Here is a 15,298-nt window from a genome sequence, read left to right as displayed (position 1 = left end):
CCTATATTCCAAGTTCAGTGAGTTTTGCAGTATGTTCAGGCAGTGAAAAATGCGATAATTTGGGACAAAAAAGTCGAAAGTTAGAATAACAATAGGGACCTTACAGGTTTCCCTGCTCGGGCCCTAATAAAATCAGGGTAGAAGTCTCATTTACTCATTCACTATGTCCTGCATGATGGAAACTCATCAACCCAAAAGTAAACACTAAACTGTGACTGTTATAGCTTATGACTCATTATTTGTGCGTCATCACTGGCAGGTGTCTCTCAATAACATCACACTGTGGGATTTTGAGTCAAAAAGTACATGCTACTGACACCACATCTGCAAATATTTGAAATGTCTGAACAAATGTAATAATATGAAACTTTAAAGCACTTTTCTTAACAAGGTTACAAAGTGCTTTACAAGAGAAAATGAAGCCAGACAAGGCAGATAGGAGGAGAAAAGGACCTAAGGACATGAGGGCGGAGGAAGTAAAGAAAGTAATGAGTAAGATCAAATAAACAGGAATAGAAACATTATTAATGAAAGAAAGATCAAACCGTTCCAAAAGTTTCCACAAAGCAGAAAGTTTTATAGGGAGAATTAGCTGGAAGCTATAATATAGCCAAATATATCCGATGGCTACATTCTCAAGCTCTTTAAAAAAAAATTGTTTGTGTCTCAGATGGTGTTTGGACTGAAACAAATACTTGTGTGTGAGCAGCATGTGTGATTTCCCTTTCAGACATAGACGAATGTGCAGACAGAAGCCTCTGCCAGCCCTACGGCTCTTGCGAGAACAGACCCGGCTCGTATTTGTGTGTCTGCAATCACGGCTATGTCCTCTCAGAGGACAAGCACAGCTGTGAGGGTAAGCCTGCTCTGATTCCCTGTGCTTTACTGTAGACCCACATTTATCCCGCAGCTTTAACCGGGCCTGAACATTTGATCCCTGCCTGTCCCGAACCCAAAACATGTCAGTTCAGATTCAAACCAACCGTAATTGTTTGGCCTGCAAATCCTCAAAGCCAAACAATTATAATCATTGGTCATAAATAACCAAATCCTGCGTTCTATATGAACTGAATTACAGGCTTCAAAGTATTAAACCCAAAGGTAAAAAAAAACAGTCCATTCCAGTCACTGGATTTCCTAATGCCCACGGTGTTTATTCCTGCAGCAGTTCGAGTGCTGATGGACGAGAAGAAGGAGTGTTACCTGAACCTCGATGATACCGTGTTCTGCGACAGCGTCCTGGCCACCAACGTCACCAAGCAGGAGTGCTGCTGCTCCATTGGAGTGGGCTGGGGAGACCACTGTGAGATCTACCCCTGCCCCGTCACCCAGTCAGGTACATTTACCTGAGAAACGTGCAAGTAAACACGCAGTCAACCAAGTCATACCTTACTGTAAGCTACACGTGCAGTGATTATTGGCGGGTCTTCAAGTCAATACATTGGATATGTTTTGAGAATTGACCTAAAAGGTGAACATTAGGTAATATTCTGTATCTACTCTATGTCGTATGGACTGTTTATTCAACTCTGCCTGGTCTTCCCCACTCAGCTGAGTTCCACTCCCTGTGTCCGAACGGGTTAGGCCTCTACCTCGATGAAGGACTGCTGTACAGCCTGCCTGCCTACCATGGTAGATATTATATATATATATATATATATATATATATATATATAACTATATTTGCACCAGGTGACAGTGATAAGTTATGAATGAATGTGGACAGAGGTTCTGTTTTGATATGAATAAATGATTACAGTAACACTAGTAAAATACCCTTCTACATATCCTTGTCCCTAGTAGTTGTCAGTTCCTAATGTTTACCGTTGCAGTAACCAATGCTGGGGAACAGTGTAATCAAACATCAGTAACAAAGTATTTGTACCTTGTAACTTTCCAACTCTGCTGGCGTGTGACTTTTTTGTATCACACATTGTTAGAATTTCATATTAAATGTGTACAATCTATTTTTATTTTTCTAAGTTTCTGATCATTTCTCACGTGCAGTTTGATTGTAAATAGCTTTAGTGTGCCAAACTAGATTTATTCCTCAGGTGGCTTTGCTGTGGTTTAACTTCTTCCAGTTTGAAATCATTGGTACCAAGTAGCTTCTGCAACACTCATGGACATACACAAGAACTGTCCTCATTAGATTGAAAAACACTTTTTCACTAATTCCCCCCCGTCTGTCACTGAGAATGTATTTCTCCTGCCTTGCCTGCAGATATCGACGAGTGTTCTTTGTTTGCCGATGAAATCTGTAAGAAGGGTCACTGTGAGAACACGCTGCCGGGCTACGAGTGCTACTGTCAGCAGGGCTTCTACTATGACAGCAACCTTCTTGAGTGCATTGGTAAGTACCTGGATACGAAATGTAAAAAAGAAATAAGCTTTGTTCACATCTGTAAAGACGGAGCAGTTTGTAGATGTTTGGATAGACTCATGTTGTTCTTCATGGCTGTATCTTCACCTGCAGATGTGAACGAATGCCACGATGAGTCTATGTGTACTAACGGTCAGTGCGTCAACACCGAAGGCTCCTTCTACTGCAACTGTAACCGTCCCTGGACTCCGGACGTTAACAAGCAGAGGTGTGAGATGACAACAGTAGCAGGTGAGTAAATGTGTCCCAAGTGCATCCATGTAGCCACTGGAAGCAAAACGCCCTGAGGTGTGAGTAAACCCTGTTGTTCTGCAGATGTAAATGAGTGTGAGGACCCGGCCAACTGTAAGAACGGCCACTGTGTGGACACTCCAGGGTCGTACTACTGCATCTGCTCTCCGCCCTGGATGCTGGCCACCGACCGTAACAGCTGTGTGACCCCCGAGGAGCAGGCTGGTGAGTGCAGACACTCAGTCGGAGGGTTATAGAGAGCAACAAGGCAGTGGTGGGCAACAGCAGTTTATCCTGGAAAAAGCACAAAACGAAGTGTTGGCTGTCTGCGCTTGTGGGAAGCAGTACATGTGAGACAAAAGTTATTTCCGCGCCAAGAGGAAAAGAAATGCGCAGAAGGAATCTACTAACATTTTTGTAGGTGTTATTTTACTAACCAGAGGCGAGAATAGACACTGAGCTTTGTAGATCGTGAGGATGGAGAGGCTTTATTCTCAAGTTGTGATTTGTGATCACAGTTAAAGATGTTTGCAAATGGTGTGAGCATGCTGAATGAGTCTGCATGTTATACATCAGAAGGGTTTTCATCACATTGTAGTGGCTGAAGAGGATTTTGTGTAATCTGAGATTCACATTTTAGATTTTTTTTCGGGGGGGAGTATTTGTTACATATATCGATGGCAGGATGATGAAAGTGGAAGAAGTATTATATAGCCATCCTAAGCTAAACCACATAATGGCACAAATAAAAGTAATGCCATGGGAACACATTTGGATGGAATAAACATATAGAAGTGCTGAAATAAAAGAGTGGTGTTTAAATATTCCGTTCATAGCCCTCAGAGCTTTATTAAGGCTCACATATTCTATCCTGATATAAATCAAGTGAGAAGTTGACGTCCAAATCATGATTTACTGTAACTGTTGTCTGAATTCCTGAAACACTAGTCACAAATATTACCTTTTATATTATATTTATATATTGAAACTTCAGGACAAAAAAGTAGTTGTTGTTATCCCAAGACCTCTGAAGCTGTTGCTCTGACATTATTGATGAATAGGATCTGAACAGATCGCCACCTGATACTGAGATGGACTACATTCACCCAATCATCGAGCCAAGGTTTGCTGATGATATGGACAGGAGTTCGTGGACGTGCATTTAAAAGGAAAAAATTAAAAGGCTGTGCTGCAGCAATTTTTGGAAAGTGTGGTCAACTCTGTTCTCGTAACACTCAGGATGGGAGATGTGTTTGTATTCTTGCTTTAAGGCCAACCGTGTTCAAGGTCGGGCTCTGAAGTCCAACGAGTGTGTCATATTTATAGACACACCTGAGCCAGCGTCTGGAAACTCCCTCTTTGTTGACAGTGAGGTGCTGTTATTTGCCGATGATGCCGTCCTTCTCGCAAGTGGCTAACAATGTTTACTGTGGCTGTTTACAGCTGAGTGTGGCACTGCTGGGACAATAGTCAGTGCCTCTGAGTTTGAAACTGTGGTTCCCCGTTCATTTATAAAGTTGCCACTGTGCTCTGAGCAACTGGTGTGCTATCCTGGAGGCACCATCTGTTCACATAAAGATCTTTTGATATACATAGTTGTATAGAGATACTGTATATTCCGGAGTATGACCCTGTCGTCTTTATATAGACTTTAGTTCCCTCCCACAAAGGAGAGCATTACAGGAGGTGACAGGGAAGGAACAGCCTAAAGTTAGGTGGTCCAGTAGACCTTGTATCTTATTTATGATCTTGACATTTAGCCACTGGTGAGAGACACCAGCTGTAATAATGCAGACTTTGAGGTGGCTGTGATTATTAAAAACAGAGCTAAAATACCCTCATGAATCTCCCTTTTGAGCCTCACCTGCGGTCACACTCTTTGGGTTCAGGCTCAATTGTGGATACGAAAAGCAAAAACAGGGTTTCCTCCACAGCTGTGCTGCAATTCAGAGGGACTTCCATATCAAGCTGCTGCATCTTGGCTTTGAAAGGAGCCACTTGAAGTGGTCCGAGCACCTGGAAGCCTCCCTTTGTTTGTATTCAGACAAACAGAGAAAAGCTGCGAGATAACATCTTAGGGAGGGACGACTCTGGTCTCCCTTGATATGAATATGACTACAAAATGAATCAATGGATGAACACTGATTAGCCTCAAACCAACTTTTGCCATCACCAGTCATTTTATGGAAGCATTTTCTGAAAATTGATTGTAACTGTGCACTCATCCCGAAGTCTTCTGTGCTTCTGGGAAGCCAGATATTCTTTATTCACATCAACGAGTTGTTTTAAATTGTGTTCTTGGGACTGAGTGAATGTGAATCTGTCTTTTAAAAAAGTTGGACTAGAGGAGTTGTAAATCTCAGTTCAGATCTTTTTATTTTTAATACTGAATCCATTGGAGACCCTCAGGTTTCCATCTAGTGACATGCTGACACTTGAATAAAGCGAAAGAAAAAAAAAAACAGAAACAAATGAATACTAGAAACTTGTTGCTCCCACATCACAGTACACACTGGCCTAAATGTCAGTATCATTTTCTCTGCAAACTGCCTGCAAACATCTTGGCACATAAAAAAGATTCCTCAGTCACAGTGTTGCTGGAACCAGGTTTCCTGTTTTAACCTGCAGCATTTTTGCAGATTTCACAGTGTGGTTGCATGTTTACCAGAGGCCAACTGCAATATTATGCATGACCAAATCTCATTTTGCCATAAGCAGAACCTTGCATGCAACATTTATGGAAGGAAAACCAGACATACAGGGGGTGGACACAATAAACCGCTGCCATATCATTGCATTGAATGCTGCATCTGAGGCTGAAGATGTTCAGTTTTTGCTGAGATTCGACTCTCTGTGGCCTGTTAACATTATCTGGTACTGCTATGTAATGAGGCTGAACATGAAATGAGGCAATGCAAAAACACGACAGCCTCAATAATCAGCACACAGCTGAGTCAAAGTATTTGTGAAACAATTTCAGGAAAAACTGAACATTACAGCATAGTTTGTTGCGGGATTATTGTGCAGAATTTCCTTATGTAGCACAGGTTCTTCTCCATTATTGTGTCCACCACCTGCAGACTAAGAGCTGGCCCCAAGCAGATGTTCATACTGTAACCAGTGTCTGTGGTGCCCTTTGCAGATGTGAATGAGTGCCAGGACCCCTCGTACTGTAAGAATGGGAGGTGTGAGAACACGCCCGGCTCCTTTCACTGTTTTTGCGACCCTCCCCTCACCTTCAGTGCAGCGCTGAAACAGTGCGTCTATGACGGTGGGTAAAATGAGCGTCAGCTCTCCCGAGCATGACCGCGAGCATGATCAAAATGAGTATTGGCTTACATCTGCCGCTCATCTTGCTCCTTGTAATTCCTCCCAGTTTGTGTCCCATCTGGCCTGCACTGCCGTTTTCCCTCTTACCCACTTTATAGAGACAGCTCCCATTCTTGGAGAGATACCTTATTAAGCATACAAATCGAAAGTATGCATTTATGCACACAAAGCACTATCAGAGTATGTTCACTGTGAGAAAAAAAGTTATCACTTTTATTACTTTGATTGCATTTTCTCTGCATGTCTCTTTGCAAAAACAATTTGTGTCTCCTTTGTCTGTGTTATTTTAGATGATGAAATTGATTTGCTCTGTTAGATACAACACAAACTCAGCCTTATGAAAAAACTAAATATTAAGTACAGAATGGCCTGAGCTCATTGCTGATGAATATTGCATGAAATATATTCACAGAGCATTATGTGTTGGATGCCAGCGGACTTCATTCATCCTGAGTAATGAATGAATGAAATGAATGAAAACCATCATTCTCTATCTACACAATTATATCAAACACATAACATATAATTGTGATGCACAGTTGATCTGTAACAATAAGCTGCTGGGCTAACGACAGTAAACCGTCAGCGTATCTTCATCGTCAAAGCAACAAAAGCAGCCACTGCGATTCTTTCATGTCAGCCAAACACTGCAAGCTGCACCCATGTTTTACTTGTAAGCACAGAAGACTGTAAGTGCATGAAAGATTAGCGTTGAGGAAAATCAGTTCTGATAGTTCTGCCCAGGATTCATCATCATCAAGAAAAAACAAAGAAAAACATGACCACAGGCGTCTCATCATCATTATCTTACCCTCAGTGTTGCTACAGCAGTATGTTTGACACTTGAAACAGAGACGCCACGAGAATTTCAAGCTGCTCCTCACTCCCGATAATTGTTGTCATGTTGCCACATGCACTGTACATTAATATGCACACACCCTCGATATATATGTACTACACATTAACACTCATGAGCATGGCAGTGACATTCAGAATCATAGTAATGTGAAGTTGGTTTTCATTTCAAGATATGACATTGTTTTCTTTTGAGTTTGGAAAAAATATTTGAATATAATTTTCATAGTTTTAATTATGAAAAATAATTCAATGTATGGACTCATTGCCACAGGCCATGACCAGATCTCCGTACTGTACAATATACTATATATTATTAAGTACATTGTTGAAAAAGTGTTATAGCTACTGTATACAGGCAGCCACTTTGTTATGGGCTGGACGAGTTTCTGCTCTTTGGTTAATACGTGCTTGTATAGACTCTTGACCTCTGCTACCCCCAGCCATAATAAACATATCAAAACGAATCAAAGGTTGATACATTTTATACACACTATGGCAATTTCACTCTGATTTCTAGGTATTTTATTTATATACTGTATATATATGTTTTTCATAACCTTTACATGTTACATTTGTTTGAGTATTCTAACATGTGACCAACATCCTTCATCTGTACGTAGATTGAGGGTAACAAAAACACACATTTATCCTTTAGAGGTGCAAAAAAATTTGGGGGCAGTGTATCACCAGAGTAACCCCCTGCTGCTACTTAGCGGAGCTGCTGTTAGCTCAGTCAGTTGGAAAATTGTTAGTGATTGCACGTGTAGCACAGGACCTTTGGCCTGGGATGGGGAGAGGCTAGCTGGTTAGCATGCTACCTTCAAAGGATATCTCTGCAACACAGACGTCATAACATCAAAACGGCTCTTTTTTTACATTCTGTTGATAGTACAATGTCTTTAACGAACATTCTCACATATTGCACAAATAATTTAACAAATGTACACTTGGTAATTTGGACGTCTTCCACCGGCTTACATAACACAGCTTTACTTAGGACTGGCTGAATGTGGCTTCCTGTACTGTAATTGAAATGGATAAAAACACTCTGATTCCAAATGTATCCGAATTCTCACGTTGTACCTGTAATTGTTTATTTATGCTCCTTTTTCACCCAGATCGTACTGCAGCCCACAAGGACGTGTGTTTCCTGCAGGTTGACGAGGGCTTGATCTGCAGCGAGCCCAGGAACGGCTTGGTGGTGACCTACTCAGAGTGCTGCTGTCACTACGGTCGGGGCTGGGGGCCCGAGTGTAACACCTGTCCACCCAGAAACTCAGGTGAGCTAAGGACACTGAGCGACCAGAGTAACCTTCAGCTTCTCCTCTGTTTTGATCTAAAAAGACGTTTATTTCCTTGCGTTCAGAGATGTTCAGTCGACTGTGTGAGATGCATCTGGAGACTGAGTCTGATGGGGAGCAGGATTTCCTGGCAGCTTTTGCCAACTACAACCCTGGTAAAAGCATCTTCGGTAATGTACACTCATGTCAGACAAAATGATTAAATAGCCCCGAACCAACCCCTGATTTTCTGATCTCGTTCTGTCCCACATTTGTTCTTCTCCCCTGCCTATTTGTCCGTTAAAGGAGACAGTTCAGAGGAGGATTCGGATGAATGCAGCTGTGCAAATGGCCGCTGTGTCCGCTCCTACCTGGGCACCATGTGTGAATGTAACACAGGTTTTAGGCTGGACCACTCCCGCACCCGCTGTATAGGTTTGTACCTGCTAGTTTACTTTTTTTTTTTTTTTCGGCTGTTGACTCATTGCAATTCAAGGAATATACGAAGGGCATTGAATCACATGTCATCAGATTACAAAATATAAATCACTATAATCAGCACAGATTACATTTGAAAAATGTGTAATTAGTATATATTTACATTGTCGTGGATTCACTTGAAACAATTTTTCATAATGGACAACGCTCTGTTAACTCTAATATCGTGCTGGGTTTCCTGGACAAGTGCTCCCCTTTGTGGCGAACCTGTTGACAGTAATATTTGATTTTTTAAAAAAAATTTTTATGATGATTTATGGATAATTGAGTTTTTATTGCTTTTTATTTACATACAAAATTGAATGAAATGGAAGTGCTCCCTTCTGGTTAAAAGAGCTCCATGTGCCCTTATATTGTTTTTGTTAAGGTTTGATTTGACCAACTGTAAGTGCTGACTGTTCAACTTGCATTTTATTTTGGAAAATGTATTGTGGCCAACTGTTGTGGCTGCATCCATTTTTTTTTTTTTAGCTTCATGTGAAATATTATTGATGTTTCAAAATGAAATAATCCAAGAGCAATCCAAAATTATTCAGGATACACTTTTTGTAATCTGCTGGATTATGTTTCTCATTACAAAAATAGTCATTATATTTAGTCAGTAACTGGCTGAATTTCAAAGTAATTGGACCCAACTATGTAGCAAACAGAGGTATATGGACTGACTTAGTGTGGGAGCTTGAGTGACGTTTTATTTCCTTTTTTACATTTTACATTACATGTTAATAAGTGCTTGTGTTTGTTTCTTTCAGACATCGATGAGTGTGCAGAACCAGGAGCCCACGGCAGCCCGTGTCGGAACGCTCGCTGCGTCAACACTGCCGGCTCGTACAAGTGCTTCTGCAAAAACGGCTTCATGGCCTCACGCAGGCCGAACATGTGTGTCCGCCGCAGGGCTCGGTAACCTCTGCGTGTCACTCTGTTTGTCCCTGTCGACAGTAGGCAACACACACAAACACATCCTGTACATACACTTGTGTCTCACAGTGCGATAAAGGGGGACTGTGTGTGCGCAGTGAACCTAAAGACATGAGATCTCATCAGGAGCCAAATCATAGCTCATTGGCTCATATGAAATGTACAAAAACATATCATTGTCAGCTCCTCTTTCACATCTCACATTTAAAGAAATAATCAGTACTGAAAAGGAAAATGTTTGTTTGTTTGTTAAACATTTTTGTAATTATTGTTTTTTTAAAACTGTTTTTTTTGTTAAGTTTAAATTGTGCATTTTTGTGATTTTTTTCAGTGATCTCCCTGTTGCAGTGACATTTCATTCTTAATTTGACTCTCTGATCCTCAAGCCACCTCTTGTTGAATTAAAGGTATATTATGCAGGATTTGTTGTTGCTGTCGGTAAAACACACCGTTCAAAGTCGGAAACTCCGCCCCCGGCTCTGCAGGTGGGAGAGAGAGAGCTGCTGTAGAGGGTGAATGAAGAGAGAGAGCGGCAAAAGAAAGAACAAAGCAGCAAATCCGAGAAGAAAAAGTTTTTTTTTTCAGAATTTTCCACAGCAATTACGTTCACAAGTACATATAAACACACCCACATCACAACCCTCCAAATTTTGTGTTAGCAGAGTCTCGCCCTCAGTCAAACGGACACACAGACCTGCAGCTCTTTATGACTTACAGAGAGCACAGCAGAGAGACAGAGACAGCAATGTAACCTGGTCGCCATGTTTCTAGAGTTCCAACCGCACACCCTGCTTGCTTTTATTGGCTGGAGGTTACATACCACTGTCCAAAGGGTGACGCCCAAAAACGTCTTGAACGCAGCTAACTACCATGAGAATGAGAACACAAAGGCAGAGGGCAGGGTCTCTGCAAAAAAACAGACACTTCTAGTGGGGATTGAGAGGCATATTTTTTTGTATGCTCTGATACACTCTTTTTTTTTTTTTTTTAAGGAAAATCCTGCATAGTGTGCCTTTAAGGAAATGTGTTTCAAAGATCTCTATCTGGTATTCCTGGTATCCACGTCAGCCCAGTCAATATTTTACCGCATCCCCCCCCTTACATTCCCATTTGAATACACATTCTTTCATGTTTAATTCTGAATCCACACCATCTGACTTGAGTTTTGTAACCACACATTGCTTATTTTGTGTTATTGTACAGTTCGACTGATGGATCAGCAGTTTCTGTAAGAATGGTCCCTGTCCTACCCCTGTTTATTTGTTGATGTAAAATATGAGAAACCTGATTTTTTTGTATAATTTGACATGTGCACCTAAGTGGACTGTAAGCTAGACAGAAAAAGGTCATGCACTTAGTAATGGATATAGCGGGAATATTTGCTACAAGCCAAGAACGTTTGACATCTATTGTCATGACTGCTGCAAGTATTTAGGAAACCAAAGACGCCGTTGAGATTTAAAAAAAAAAGAATTTCATTAAAAAAAAAGATGTCAACCAGTCATGCATTTGTTTTTCCTTTCGTTTGGGGTCGTTATGCTTTGTTCACGCTCATTAAAAAAAACATAGTGTAAACAGAAAACAGATCTGACACATTCAGAGTTCATAAACGGCCGGGGGGGGGGGGGATTTGTGTACGGGGGACGGCGCTGTGGGTGATTCAGTGTTGCCTTTCAAGCACGCCTAGAAAGCAAATAAACTGAGCGCACGGCCACCGGGTTCTCCATGGGGTCTTCCATTGGGTTAACCTCTCTACTCTTCTGCTTCAATGTACAAATCTGTAACATTCATAAACTGAATTCATTTAACACATTTTGTTGTTTGCATGTTATTCTGTTTGACGTTCAGATCACTTAAAGTGAGTGTTGTTTGCTCTGTCACAAGCCAAAAACGCTGCAGCATTTTATTATTTCAAACCGGGCATTTAGTGGCATAAATAAGCATTTTGCGTTTTATTTTAGCAGTCTCTTATCACCATGAGCAGAAATGTTTTAAGTATTGAAATGAGAGGAATCATGCTCTTCCTTCGGTACTGCTAAATGGAGATCTCTGTAGAATGGACTGTTTCCAAATTCTTGATGCAGCCTGTTAAATGTGACTCTTATGAATCTGAAATCTTTCACTGTTCTCTAAGATATCAGTCTAACTAAATCCCTATAGAGCCTGTAGGGTATGCTAATATAAGCTACATGTCGTCCAAGAAAGTTGATGGTGTTTTTTTTATTCAACCCAAATAACCCCATCTGACTTTACTTTGATTAGACCCTTAATCTCAAGCCCCTCAAGAGTTTTGTTCATGCCAGATTATACCGCTTTGGAAATGTCACACAATCTTACATGCTTTAGTCTTCTCCCTGCTGTTCAATTTACTTTTCTCAGCCAGGAAATTTGGCTACAGTTAAAATGTAATTGCGTAGAGCTGTAATTTATTAAGGTGTTTCCTGGAAATTACTAAGAAATGTGTCTGGAATGTGATTTTATAGAGTCAGAACCAATGTTTAATTGGCAAGATCACAATAACAATAATGATTTCAAGTGTAATAAATGAATAATAAATGATTTACTTGGTTTTGGTTGATCTGTTCTTCACCCAGGTCCTGGTCAAAAGCAAAAGCAAAATAAATCACAGTAATAACAATGAAATCAAACTGCAGTTGTAGTAAAGAAGACATAAAATAAGCCACATATGTCAGTGTTGGTGGGTCAAATTTGGGCAAATGCCAATGAAGTGGTGAATATGGTTGAGTAAACTGAAAAGCCCTCAGGTGACATCAGCTACCTGAAGAACAATCCCACCGTGTGGCTTCTTTGTGTTATTATAACTTCTACCAGGAACCACAGTAAACACAGTTCAGCTTCATGCCCAGATGCAGTTCATCAATGAAGACTGGTGAGTGACAGTGTGTCCCACAAGTGGAGGATTAATTTGTGGTGCCAGGGGAGGGTGGAGCGCTGCGTTCACATGCTAAACTAACTTCAAATGACTTCCAATGTATTCCATTTATCTTATTTGCAAACGTTCTCGTTTATTGTGTTGTTTCTTCTTTTATAGTGTCTGTTGTTATTTTAGTACTGTAATCCAGCCATATGTGTTTTCTCTGAATTCATTTCCAACATGTTCACAATCAAATGATGATTCATTCATTGCTCTTGTTTAGTTTATATGGAATTTTTCCTTGTTGTCATGAAATAAAATTGTTTAATCAGCTGTTATACTGGCATGACTGTAAATTGATAAGATATGAACTTGATTTCACCCAATCCTCTGTCTTCGGAGGAAAGTGCACAGTAGTGTTGAGTGAAATGCGATGACTGGAAGGTTTTAGTCTGATTTTGTACAAACATCTTCTCTTTTTTGACGTCAGGTCTAAGAACATTACATAGATATCACTTGTAGACCTGAATAAAGTAGCATCAGATGGCTAAAATGTATGGAACATGATTTTAAGGGAAGCCTATAGTTCAACTAGAAATTATTATATTATTATATCAGCTATATGCTGTATTAAATGATTTTCCTCATATGTCAAAGTGTATTAGCAAAACACATCCAAACTAGACGGCTGTATAGAGACTGAGATTTAAAATACAACTTTAGGATTTTTTTATACAGGTGATATCAAGATGCTGTTAGTATACAAGCTGCAGGCTGATATGAAGACAAAAAAGGAAAGAAAGAAAAAAGAAAAGTGACTTTACACACAGATATGTAGAGACACAGCCCGGCACGCGACATGATCACAACGCTCTGTCACGTCATCATCTCGAACATAAACAAAACTGACAATTGAACGTCACGGGCCGCGGCCATTTTAAAAGTTTTCACTCAACGTCTTACGGAGAAGCACGACCTCTACCGACGACTGTTGTCATCCCGACACCAACTAAACCCACAACTGACGAGGACCAGGTCTGTTTCAGCACGGACCGTGTGAGATTTCTACCATATTCAAATCCATCATGTTTCGCTATGTATTCCTGCGTTCAGGCAGCCTGTAGCGCTTTAATAAAGGAGACGTGTTAAACGACTTTTCGGGGTAAAATGATGACAATTGACAAATTCTGACAAATTTATCTCTACAAAGACCCAAAATGAAAGGGCACAGGTTTACAAAAGCTCTGACTGACAGTAATACGATTTTGAGCGAGTGTAAATGAATTATGCTATAGATAGCAAAAAGAGTCATGACCCCGAAATAAACTCAAAACAGAAAAGCATCTTGAGCGATTCATCAGGATCCTTGCTTCTTTCATGATCAGTGTCTATCATCAAAACTAGTAATACGGTATTTAAATGTGCCTTTTGTCAACAATCAGTCACACAGCAAACTACTTGGTGTGGTTTTCTTAAAATGTGTCAAACAGTTATTGTCTTGAGCATTATTCTCCAAACACAGAATGAACAACCTAGTGAGGGTAAAGGAATGATCTTGATTGATACTGATTGAGTATCATGTGAATTTGTTGTGAAATATACAGAAAATTAAGTTAAAGTTAATGTTTATAGGCTCTGAAACTTGGCTACTGTCTACATCCTCTGATCTGTTCATAAATTAATCCTATTGACATGACACAAACTAAATATAGCCTATTAGAACTTTGTAAACAGCTTATGAGTGATTTGAAATACATTACATTTTTTTTGTTACCAAACATCTTCTGACTTAAAGCAGTGTGAGGTTAATATCCAGTCAGACATTTTGGTCATCCAGTCTTTATCAATGTGTGCTCTTTGATTCTGTGATACAAAGAGAAGCAAAGTGTCCGAGTTTCTTGCACATTACATTAGCAACATACAGTTTTGATGGTGTGTTTATGTGACGTGACAGAAGATTAAAAGTGAGGTTTGTTTTCTGTCTTCAGATGGACAAGCGTTTCACTTGGACCTCTATCGTCTTGCCGGACCCCAACCGGCCCGACATCCTTAGGCTGGTACTTTGAAGTGTACCTGGAGCAGCCCAGTCCAGAGTCTACAACCAAGTCCCATCCTAACACACTTCTGGGCTCTCCCTCTAACTCCTCTGCAACCTCCTCACCCAACCGCTTCTCCTCTGCCTCCTACACTACCTCTTCCACCTTCTCCCCCTCATCTTCCTCTTCCTCCAAGACCAAGCCTCGGCAGACCCCAAAGCGCCCTGTGCCACAGTGGGTGAGGAACCTCCGGTCCATTATAATGATGAGAAACAGGCGATGTGGCATTGAAGGATCTAAGAGACCCGCGGAAATGTAAGGTAAGAGTGTCACCATGACAGGATTTATTCACTACACAACCAAACCAGCAGCTGGAATAAAAAAAGGTGAGGTTGATAGCTACACAATATATCCTTAAACATACAGAGAATCAGGTGAGGGTCATTCACACACCAAAGTAAGAGTAACCGTATGAAGGTTTTGGTGCAAGCTGTGTCTTAGTTTTTACATTTTTTAAAAACGTCCCCCATAACCATAATATGGCACCTTATATTGCAGCACAATTATTAGTTTGTATTAGTAGGTTTGGCACCTTAAAAGATACATAAAACCATTTACAGGCAAATTCAGGCTGAGTTCAGACAAATTATGTGATATCCTCATAAAAATTTCAAACTGCACTATTCTAGTCCATTTACCCTTTGCAAGTTTGGTTGGCTTGTTTCAGACAAGAGCAAGAAGCTGACAGAGGAGCAGACAAAACACTTCATTTAAAGAAGCTGGAGCAGCAGACAGAGGTCGGAGACACAGCAGAACATTTCTACTATTTCAACATACTCAGACTCAAATAAAATGTCAAAACCTTCTTAATTCAATATACATTGTTTTA

The 15,298-nt window shown here is 40.5% G+C and overlaps 1 protein-coding gene and 1 long non-coding RNA gene across 3 annotated transcripts in view; both read left to right on the top strand.

Moving 5' to 3' along the window:
• ltbp3 (latent transforming growth factor beta binding protein 3) overlaps positions 1-12,706 on the top strand; it is a 55,335-nt gene extending 42,629 nt beyond the window's left edge. Inside the window, exons 21-31 of one of the 2 annotated variants that reach the window (XM_037118794.1) lie at positions 731-856; positions 1,166-1,336; positions 1,552-1,632; positions 2,225-2,353; positions 2,477-2,614; positions 2,699-2,839; positions 5,757-5,885; positions 7,921-8,082; positions 8,169-8,258; positions 8,389-8,517; positions 9,333-12,706. In XM_037118794.1, coding sequence (XP_036974689.1) covers positions 731-856; positions 1,166-1,336; positions 1,552-1,632; positions 2,225-2,353; positions 2,477-2,614; positions 2,699-2,839; positions 5,757-5,885; positions 7,921-8,082; positions 8,169-8,258; positions 8,389-8,517; positions 9,333-9,484 — 1,448 coding nt within the window. In that variant the 3' untranslated portion in view covers positions 9,485-12,706. Of the gene's footprint in view, positions 1-730; positions 857-1,165; positions 1,337-1,551; positions 1,633-2,224; positions 2,354-2,476; positions 2,615-2,698; positions 2,840-5,756; positions 5,886-7,920; positions 8,083-8,168; positions 8,274-8,388; positions 8,518-9,332 lie in introns of both variants that reach the window. The other variant, XM_037118793.1, reaches the window with a different exon arrangement.
• Positions 12,707-13,258: 552 nt separating this feature from the next.
• On the top strand, positions 13,259-15,284 carry LOC119030749. Its single transcript, XR_005078404.1, has 3 exons — positions 13,259-13,408; positions 14,362-14,729; positions 15,137-15,284. It is a non-coding gene; the product is annotated as an uncharacterized LOC119030749 (long non-coding RNA).
• Positions 15,285-15,298: the final 14 nt, after the last annotated feature.

Source organism: Acanthopagrus latus, chromosome 13 (assembly GCF_904848185.1).
Source record: "Acanthopagrus latus isolate v.2019 chromosome 13, fAcaLat1.1, whole genome shotgun sequence".
NCBI classification, from domain to species: Eukaryota; Metazoa; Chordata; class Actinopteri; order Spariformes; family Sparidae; genus Acanthopagrus; species Acanthopagrus latus.
This window is presented reverse-complemented; position numbering and strand designations above follow the sequence as displayed.